Raw genomic sequence first — 11,346 nt, 5'->3', positions numbered from 1 at the left:
AAGAATTGCAGGAGATCTGATCACTTGCAGTCTGGTGTAAACTGACTGGTGAATACCAGTGTTGGTATTTGCACCATGCCATTTAAATCTTTTGTTGTTTTGGTTTGGTTTTTTTCCTTTAAAGCTGGAGTATGCTTTCTGATACCAACAAAAAGTGGGTAGGAACTTCTCTTGCTCTAGTTATGCTTCCTTAGAATTCAGACCATCCTTTCTGAGGTCCCTCTTGCCCATGATCCAACATACACTATAATTATGAAATGTCTGGAAAAAGATCTTCTGACAAATTAGTTTTTCTCCACCAATACTGAAACTTAACACATAGCAGAAATTACATTGGGGGGAGAAATGAAACGAGAGGAAGGGAACAAAAACCCCCACTTCACTCAAGTGAAGTACATTAGAATTACTTCTAAAAAACACGGCTCTGTGAAGGAGAATCAAGGTCAAGAATGGAGGGTTAATTAAGTGCAATCCAACCTAAGAATTTTGATGGTGTATTAAAATATTACATGCTAGAAAAGAATTTACAAGTCATGTGCTTTCTTAGTCCACCCTAATAATGCCAGAAACGCTATGCCAGACAGTCAGCTACTCTGTTGTCTAGACAAATGGCATATTCTTGCTAATTGCAAGTACAAAAAGCCAAATTAAAAAGTAGGTTTTATGGTAGTAGGAAATGATAGAAAATGGACTATGATCTCATAAGCTTTTTTCCTTCTCATTACTTGAGATGGAATTGAAATCCCGCACATGAAATTATACTGATTTCATCAACTATGAATATGTATTTTCCAAAATATATGGCTACGAACATATGGATCGTATTTTCAATGCACGTCTCAAGTTAAAGAGTTATTAAAAGTCATCCGTTTTGTAATATTTAAACTATTTCCAGTGTTAAAGCTTGACTTGTTAGACATGATATTTTCCAGCAACATTTGCAGAGAATTGTGTGGGTTTTATGTTTACCAATGAGAATGAACTACAATGAGGAGGGGGTAATATTCTTTATATATTTGTTGTTTGTTTTGGCATTTACACAGTCATCTACAAGAACTTTCTCCTGGACAATTCCTTGTTCTGGCTTTCCTGTTATGTATCTGTTTTGCCTTGTTTGTCTCGAAGTGAAAAGGGAGATGCTTTGCATTTGTGCAGGATGATGAATCACCATGCAATTTAGAGTGCATTGCCACTTGTATTCATTTCTTTACCAAATTACAGAAGAGGCCTTATTCTCCATTGCATCTTTTCCTCTGAAGCCTTGTGCAAAGTGCACAAAAAAATTATCATCAGTGAAGTCCTGGAGCATGATGGAATGATTCTAATACTCAGGGGACTCCTCATGTGGATAGTAGCTGGGAAAAGAATTGCCTTCATGGCTATAGCTCAGTTGTGGATGTCATGTCTTCTGAATGCTGCTATGCTGTCCTGGGCATACTAAACCACCAGATGTATATGGTCCACTTACACCTTTCTAAACTTGCTGATAATTACAGCTACTTGCTACTGAGCTGCTGTAGCATGTACATAGATGACTCTTTTGCTTGTATACTTCAGAAAGCAATACCCACCCACTTCTGGATTGAGATGGCAGCCATAAAGTAGGTGTACTCTTGCTCCAGAGCTCATACCTAACCTTTGCACAGGAATATGAAGATGGCCTTTTAAGTCCTGAAATTAGGACACACTACCAGTTGCTAGTGATAAAACCACCCAAGACTACCAAGACAATATCAACACACTTCAGCATGGAATACAAAAGAATGACTGACTTGTGTTTGTGTTCAGTACTCATAGCAGTGTCTCTCAAATACGAAGAGTCAAATTGCTTGTACCACAGTGTAGATAATAGTATCTCCTTCTGTGTGGTTCTCAGTGAAATTTCCAATGCTCTGTTGCCCTTTCTGAACATCAGAAGTCACAAACTGTTGCAACACATTACTCCAAAACCATCAGTACGGATGGTGGAGGAGAACGGGTAAGAGCCCATACCATATGGGTTATGATATTTGCATAGCGCAGACAAGCAGGTGGCAGGACAAACACTAGAAAGTCCTTGCCAGAAAAGCCAAAAAGAGTTTTCGTGTGAGGTGGTGTGCTGGTGGATGCCGTATCTGGTATGCAATGACAGGGACACCTGGGATACTCTGAAACAATTGTCAGGCCTGAGATATGGCTGCTGCTCACCCACCATGTACCCTGGAGAGGACAGCCTGGGCAGCTACCCAACAGACCAGTGCATATCGCAATCATATTGTCCTGGTGCCTTCCCTGCAGCATGAGAGTCCATGGAGAGACAGCAGAATTTGGCATGGTCTTAAATCAAGACTGGAATGTGTCATAATAATTGACTAGTCTATTCCCCTATGCATATCTCTTGTCATCTCTCTGGGATAGGTCAAGTTAGTTTCTGCTGGTCCCTGGGAAAAGGATGAGGGAGGGTTCCCCAGCCAGCTGCAGTGGGACAAAATGATGTCACATATAGACACACCTATAGCACTGGATTAGTGGTTGGTTGGCATTATTTTGCGCCAATATGTAAATGGTTGCTAGGCAGATTTAGGTTGCCATGTAATCCTGTGTTTAATGCTCTCTGGCAATGTCAGCGCTGAGACTCTGGGGAGGAGGGACCACCACATCGTGCTCCGTTTGGGTGTCCTGCGGCCGTAATGTGGAGGTGGACCACCCTGGTCATGACTACAGGCCTTGTCCTTTATTTATGAGAGTATCGTGGGAGGTTCCTCTGCAGAGAAGGGGCATTCCCTTGGGTCACCCTCACTGCTGGGGTCCTGTGGATTATTGCACTGCGGGAGCCCGCACTCGCAGCGTTATCAGCCAGATCGCTTTCACGATATCCTTCACGTCCAAAGCCAAGACAACACGAACCATCTGAGAATTTGCCCTGAAGTGAGCTCCTGCAGGATGATACAGAGACAGCTAGAAAACCTTTGATCCTTCTGCTACAACTGTTGAAGTGCTGCACTGAAGTCTGCCCCTCTGGAGTCCCCCTGCCTGCTCTGTCTCCTGTCATCTCTGCAAAAGGAAGCGGCACCAGCCCTCTGCGATTCCTGCACCCCCTGCGCCAGGATGCTGCTCTGCGCTGCCGCCAATGGGAGCTTGGCAGTGACTTCAATGCAAGCAGACGTCTACGCAGGGTCTCCCATTGTGCTTGGTCCTGTTATCAGAGACATAAAAGGAAGAAGGCACTTCTTATATTCCCCTACGTGACCAAGAGCAACAGCTCCGCGTGTGGATTTTTTGTTCTTTTGGGGAGAAGGGAATGAAGGTGGGTCTAGTAAAATAAATTCCAGGGCTTTTTGTTTTGATTAAAGCCATTGTGTAACTACTGCTTGTATTTTCTGTAGTCACATTCCTACAGCTACACTCACAATAGAAGGCAGCTTATTTTTAAGATGAGAGGAAGACTTGACAAAAGGTTACGGTAAAGCAAGAAAAGCTAACAACATTAATAAAGTATGCCCTTATTACAAAATTATCAGCCCTAATCCTTACTTTGATATAAACCTGGTTTTGGTTTCTAGCTGCAGGCTAAAAATTGTTACAATGATACTACGCTTTCTCAAATGCAATGGCAAGGTGAAAGAAAAACAATCCAAATATACATATCAGAACTAACCACTGTTTTCTTATATGAAAAAGGTATTTTTTGTCTCTGCAGAAATGCCACATTCATGCCTAAAGCATAAAATACAGTGAAGGAATAGACGGCAGTATTTAAAACATGTAGATGAGCTCCAGAAACTTCTAAGGGCATTAGCATAGCTGGCTGCAAAGAAAGTACTATTTATCTTAGGAGTCACTGGGTAATGTGTAACATATACAGAAAAGAGAGGTACAAGGTCAGCTCTCTTATGCTTAGGAGCCCTGGTAGTTTGGAATTGGAAGTATTTTTTATGGGGCCCTCTGCCATTTAACTTTCAGGAAAAAATATTGTAGCAAACAAATTCTTTCAACCTTTCCTTTGCTCTCTCATTTTCTGTGTAGGAAAGCAAGATATTTTCTATTTTTTTCATCTTGAGAGTGCCTGAAAACTAAGAATAGATGAAAGAGAGAAATACTAACCAGCTTCTTCCAGAAAAATTCCTGTATCTATAGATTCATATACTTCAGGGTTTCAAAGGAACATTATGATTATCTAGTCAGAACTGCCTGACAGGCTGTAAAACCTCACCAAGTAATCTCTCCATCAAGCACATAACATCTGTTTGAGTAATTGCATACCTCTTAGAGAGATACCTAGTCATGATTTAGGGGCTGCAAGTGATGAAGTTCTGCAGTCCTTACTCAGGATTTGACTCAGTGAAAACATTGGCATATTATGCTCTCTGTCTGTTAGGTTTGGAGGAACAGAAAGAAATACCTGGCTTTAAATAGAGTCTTGTTTGAAATCTGTATGAATAAACTCTACAGAATTTAAAACAAACAAAAAGAGAATGCATCATAAAAATGCTTGTGCACCACCTTCTCTTTTGTAAGGACACAATACCATATTCTTCTATCCTTTTTCTTGGGATTGTCAGAGAACATTGACAAAAAAGATGAATCCTGCAAGTGGATCTCTTTGGGTTTAAGCTGATTTACTTTTCTAATTCAGTGACCTATAGGAACAGTTTCCAGCCCTCTGTACGGTGCATTGTTCCTAATATACAGTCTAGTCTTGTTTTACATGTGGTAATACTCCACCTTCACTATCTTTTTAAAGACACTAATGTCAAGAGAATTATAGCAGAGGCATCAACTTTAAGTAGTGAGATAAGTTCTCTCACAAGTGCCATAGGAATTCAAACTTCCATATGCTAAGCAGACTTCAGGTGTTCAGACTTGACACCAGGGCTACATGGTGACTGAATTGCTCGCTTACTGACAAATACCACAAAAGCAGATGAGCTCTGTGGCAGAAATAAGGACTAACTGGCATTCTGATCAACATATTTGTGCCTGCGGTGGAAGCTGTATAAATATCCTTGGTTGTTAAATGTGATCAAGAAACCTAATAAATACATATAGCCAAAAGATGGCATTTTCTCAACAGATGTGGACACAATATGTACACAGATCATGTCAGGATGTGAACCTATGCTTGTATGCAACTTTAAAGTACACACTGCCAGAAATTACTTGCCCTCTTTCAGACACATTAATAAATAGTAGAAAAATATTTCAGAATACAACAACATTGCCAAAACATGATCATATTGGTAATCTTGTTTTTTGTGGTAGTGAACATTATGCATGCATAAACATTCAAACTATGGTAGCTCTTCTCTTTGAAATAACAAATGTTTCCAATATTCATTTGCACCATCTGATACAAGAATAGATTTTGCTTACGTCCAGTGGTGTCCTGCTATTGCTTGAATTGACTGTCACAGCTGAAGGTCATGGAGTGACTCGGTGCCAATACAAACAGATGAAATACTGGGAAACCACTTTTAAAAAAATCTTACCTTACTAAAAGCAAGCACAAACTCCTGAAAAATGTAAACTTTGAAAAGAGAAGCATCAGTCATGGCTTCTCAGCTCATCTTTCAAAGTTAAATCAACAGAAAAAGCAGTCATAATATTTGCACACCTAAATAAAACAAGCTAGGATTTTACTTTGGGGCTCAAAACAGCTCAGTTCATTTCCCTAGTCAGATAGAGACTTCCTATGTGACCTTGGATAAATTGTTTGGGACAAGCTTTTTCAAGGTATGTAAATGCCTAGATGTACATTTAGATGTGCATTGGGGTATTTGCTACAGATTCTCATAACTAACAGGCACTGAAAATAAGTGCATATCTACCTTTAAAATGATCTTTAAGTGTTTTTCCCAAGGGTAACTGTGGATGACTAGGGGTTCACAAGCCCATGAATCTGGGCTATTATACACAATGAATTTCAGAACTATTTTCACTTTACATTTTGTTGATAAGGTAGTGTGGTCCCCATGAACCTTTTGAGAACTGACAGTTCTGACAGTCTACTCTAGGAGAGTAGACTCTGTTCCCCTCTGTAATATGAGAATAATTGTACCTTCACTAGGAGCTGTCAAATAAACACAAGACATATTGTGAGACAGTCATATCGTGTCATAATGTAGCCATATTTCAAGCTTGAGTTAAGGCAAGGAAAAGAAAATATCCACTTGCTGCATAAAGAATATATGTTTGTTCTGTAACTTGCTCTCCCTCTTTCCACAGTTCGTCAGAGGAGGGAGAAAGAATGCATCTCAATTCTCATACAAAAATATAAATTAGGTAGGGGGGAGTCCTTACACCAAAAATTGATAGCGTGTAAGTAGCAGAAATCACACAGCTGAGTGTTGCTCAGTACCTGCTGGAAGTTGCTCAGCACCTCAGAATCAGGGCAGAATTTGTATATTCGTTTCAGGCTTGATTCTGCAATACTAAATTAAATGAGTCATCTCAACTTATGCAGAATTCCCTTGAAATCAAGAGGACTAATTACACAAAAATCACTCAGGATAGAAGGAGTTGCAGTGAGGCCCTAAGAGAGCACAGCTATATGCACGTTAGACAGCGGAGAAAGCTCTTTCCACAATGCACATCGCATATGTATGAATAAGCTAATTGCTGATGGGAAGGCACTATTGGTGTTTATTAAACATGATGGTTCAGAAGCAACATCTGGCTCAAGGAATCCCTTGATTTGAGGAGCCTGGAAGGGATATCAGGGAAAAACAATTTGAACATATTTCTTATAATCCTTCATAAGCATTTGCTATGAGCAACCATCAGAGGTGGGACAATGCAGAAGGCGGTTACTCTGACAGTTACTATAGTCCAATTCTTGACTGTCACAGATTCCATCACACGTATGAGAAACTATATTACAGTCGGAAAAGGGCATTCTCAGATTTCTAGATCATAAACTTCAACATTTACACTTGTTATTTTTTACCTGCCACAGTGGACCAGTAAGATGTGACTACTGAGGATCTTTATGTTGACAAAGTAGATAGTGCAGATATTATGAGATTGCTGTTTGCCATTTAACAGTTTAGTTTTGCTATACTTTTAGTTTTATAGAAATACATTTATTCTTTGTACTAAGAGGCAAAAACCATTTCTGCTTCAAATTATTCAACTATGGTTAGTCCACTTTAATTATTGCATATAAAAGTGTTTTATTCTTTTCTTCAATCAGACTGGCAGAGATCACTTAGAGCATTCAACTAGAACAGCCTCAATAAAAACTAATCAAAAGCTCCTGTGAGTTTGAGCATGGGATCTGGTAAACTCAGTAACAAATAAAACATAATTCTAAACATTCATGTTTACAAAAAAAATTACAAAATCTGAACAATAAGTTAATAAAGTGAAATAGTTATCTACTGTTCAGATATAAAAATCCCAGCAACTTAATTTATATATCACTATAGCAGACATGACAAAATTGTGAATAATGCTATCCACTGTCATAAGTGGTACTTCAAGATTTCCAACAGAAAACTTATATTTTAATTTTCTGTTCATATATAGCCAAAAGTAAGAGGCAAAGCCAGCCTAATAGTAATCCAAGGTTCTGTAGGAGAAACATCAACCAGGGTCGCCGTGTCTGAATATGAGTCATTTCAGGAAGCTAAAAAAAGAATAAGACACCAGAATGAGAGCCAGATATATTCATCTCTGGGAAAAAAAGTCTTATGGGAAAACAAGGCAAACTTCATTAAAAAAAACTTTCAAAATGCTGAGTTTCTGAATATAGTTATTAATATGTAGCATGTTCTGTATGTTGTCACAACGCCGATCTTGACAGTGAAATATCTAAATTAATCAAATTCTACCCATTTTGGTTCTTTTACTAGCACTGACAAGAATTATGAATGAGATTCCAAAATTTGTTAACTTCTCAATAGTTTTTAGTAATTTTCTACAGCTGTCTGTATGGAAATGCTTATTTAGTAAAATTAGTGATTCCCTTTTGTGGGAATAAACTAGTTTGAGTTTTTTTGTTTCAGTGCTGTATATAGGGTCAAACCTGCTCTTCCTGAAATAACTGGCAACACTCCTATTTACTTGGGTTTTAGTAAACATACAAGTAGAAAACAGGACTTTTTAAATATGCTTGAAAAAATTATGTTTAATATTCTTCTCTGTGAGTTTGAAATCAAGTAAAGGAGCAGCACCCGTTTATAATCATATTAAAAGCTACTTACGTTGACCTTCCACCCTACATGGTCTCTTTTATCGAAGTTTTAAACAAAACGTATGTCTCAACAGAGCCTGTGAAAATGATGCCTCAGGCTCAGACTCTCTTAGTATTTATGCTTTACGTATTACAGACACCAGGGGAGACACTAATGACTGCTGATACTTTCACATCAACTTTGGAAATAAATATAGAGCAATGGCCTGGTACTGACCTTTGGTTTGGGTTGGGATTTTTTTGTCTATTTGTTGTGAACTTCCAAACAAGAGCGAGTGGTCCTGGCACTCTCCCATTATCCCTTCCTGCCCCACTCACAGCCTGTGCTTGAATGAAGCTGCCTATTTCCTCCGCTCTTCAGAGCCTCCTCACAGGAGCTGTAACAGCATCAGCCACTGGGAGACAGTGGAGTGGTGCTGACCAAGGAGGCTGACAGGGTATGTTTACATCTATTCGCTAGGCTTGTCCTTCCCTCTCTCAGAGGGGGGTCTCTGGGTCTGCTTCTCCTGCACTCTTCTTTCTCTGGAAGTTGGCATGGGCCCAAAAGAAAACTATAGTGAAAAATCTGCCTCCACTTTAAAGTTTTGCGTAAAAATAACAGGCAAACCCAAACGTCCTGGATCTTCATAACAACTGGGCAGTGGTTTAAATTACGGTACAAATTCGCATCTTAGAAACTCATGTAGTATTTGTATTTAAGGATCATCAGAAACTTTTAATCTAAAGCAAATGTAAACACCTCAAAGTTCTGATGTAAATCAAAATCTGAACTGACAGCTTGTAAGTGTTCGGAGCATGTGGGTTTTGTTGTGTATATAAGTAAAAACTGTTAATTAAGACCCTGAATCTAGGGTTCCAGTCTAGACCTTTGGTCTTTCTCATTTATCCTTATAATCAGTCTGTTTTGTCCTCTTCCCCAGTGCCTGAGTGAACAAATTCTCTAAACAGGAAACTTTTTCCCCTCCTGCTACAAAAGCTAGTATTATCTCGCTGTCAGTGCCAATTTACGTTACACACATGCACAGTTGGTTCCTAAGAAAGTTTTTAAAAAGAATTCTCAGCAGGTAGCACCCTTCCAATGTCCAATGCAGATGTCTGCTCCCTCCACCTAACCTATGTGCATGTTATCAAGTGCACAGACCATTTCTATAACCTTACCTATAGTGACATCCCTGCTTATCTCTGAAAATAAAAGCTGATTGCTGACACAGTATCAGCTATGATTCCCCAGCTCTCTCTGAACACAAACGTGTGTGGTACAGCAGAGAAAGTTTGTTGTTTAGAAAGCATAAGCCTATTCAACTGGCAGATGCAAAACACTTCACAAATTAAGGGAAGATGATAGCACCACATCCAAGCTGTTGGATACCATCACACTTGCTAATGCTTGAAGTCTGTTGGAGGCAAAAGAGTTACTGTTAGTCAAGGGGCTACTCTATTCCCACTCCAGCTCATGTTCTCATGAGCACAGAAAAGATATGAAGAATTAGGAAGCAGCATGCTGAAAGAAAGCATGAGGGGCTTTCAATCATGTGCTGGCTAAAGAAGAGTTCTACCAAGCTGGGGCATATATAGCATGACTGCTGCGCTGCAACAGCCCAATAAGTCACTTTAAAAATACTCCTTTATCTCCAAAATTAAAAAGATTTTTAAGGTTAGTCAGAGAAAATGTCAGCTGGTTGCCTCAGGGAGTGGTTGGCTAGCTCCTATTTCTTTATATCCTTATTGTCTTTCTTGCTTCTATCATCTCCCTCCTTTCAAATTAGACAGTAAGTCTTTCTGGTCAGGAACCATATAGACCAATATGATCTGTACAATCACTTAGAAATGACGTTCCAGTCCTTGGGGTTTAATACAATTCATGTGATTTCACAAATATTTATCCATAATGATTACTTCATAGATACTCATTTAAGAGGCTGATACAGGATTTTCAAGTTTGTTTCCCAAGACGAAAAGGGGACATGTTTTGTCAAATTCATTAGGAGTGAGTTGGTCTCTTTCATTCCATATATTCGTGTGTCAAGTTTCAATTCAGATTAAAGGTATGGTAAAGAAAAGGTATGTTATTAATTAAAGGTCTTTGGAAATAGTGCAAAGTTAGGATTATACTTACGACCTCTAAACAGATATCAAGTACAAAAAATCTCACTATACTGCTCATAAAAAGCTGTTTTTCAGGGGATTTAATTTTGGTTAAACAACAACTAAACCCTCAATATTACAGGTGTTTACTCACATGCATATCTTGAAGCAACAAAAAATTTACGTTGCAATATTACACCTCTGCATACACATTTGCAAGGCAAAATACTCCTGCCTTCCACCTTCCCTAATTACTGGGAAGATGAAGTTTTGCAGAATTCCTTGTTGAAAAATGATGAAGGATATAAATAATTTTATCTTTTGTCCTTTTCCTCAGATTTCTGATTAGTCTGCCCTGCTCGTTAATGGAGCTAGAATGCCATTTGTAGAAATGAAAAACCTTTAATTAACCACTGAAGTAGTTTTGTGCAACCTTGACTGTGGCAACAGTCTCACAGTGCTGTCCTGTCAATGAACCTCCATCTCATACCCCTCAATGTTCCTCAATGCAGAAACCAGTGAGGCTGTTCAGTTTATTTAACTGCTGCTCTCTTATTTAACCACTGCTCTGACAAGCACATGAATATGTGAAAGCCCATCAAACAAATACTGAAAATTATAGTTAAGCTTTGTACACCATTAAGTATTTGTACACCATTGGCAGGAACACTGATGATTGCTCTTTGTAGATGAAAATGCAACAGAGAATAAAAGTTATTTCTGTGCAGAAAGCTGAAAAATACATAAAGCATGGCTGATTTTCTTTTGAGATGTACTATACAAACATACAAAACTTTTCAGATCTATAGATTCGTGCAGTGCTACAGGAATATTTTTTTAAATAAAATAATCCCTGTGATAATCAACACTTGCACTTCTGACAAACATAGGTGAGCAACCCAATGGCAATTCTTTTGACAAAATGCAGAGAAAGGCTGATTGGAATCCCATTAATAAAGGGGAGGTGAGAGAAATAAGATCATCCCCTCTCTCTCACTTCTTTCTCCTCTTCACATCAAGAACAAGATTATGGTGACAAGCTGAGAACAGAGGAAAACATGTCCCTGTCTCTGCCTGGAACTGTGTCA

At 38.9% G+C, this 11,346-nt stretch overlaps 1 protein-coding gene across 1 annotated transcript in view; it reads right to left on the bottom strand.

Moving 5' to 3' along the window:
- Positions 1-7,477: 7,477 nt before the first annotated feature.
- Positions 7,478-11,346, bottom strand: part of SLC39A12 (solute carrier family 39 member 12) — a 33,901-nt gene continuing 30,032 nt past the window's right edge. The window contains exon 12 of the mRNA XM_050892373.1: positions 7,478-7,606. Coding sequence (XP_050748330.1) covers positions 7,478-7,606 — 129 coding nt within the window. The remainder of the gene's footprint in view (positions 7,607-11,346) is intronic.

This window comes from Gymnogyps californianus, chromosome 2 (genome assembly GCF_018139145.2).
Source record: "Gymnogyps californianus isolate 813 chromosome 2, ASM1813914v2, whole genome shotgun sequence".
NCBI lineage: Eukaryota > Metazoa > Chordata > Aves > Accipitriformes > Cathartidae > Gymnogyps > Gymnogyps californianus.
Note: the sequence above shows the minus strand (reverse complement) of the source record. Positions and strands in the feature narration are given on the sequence as shown.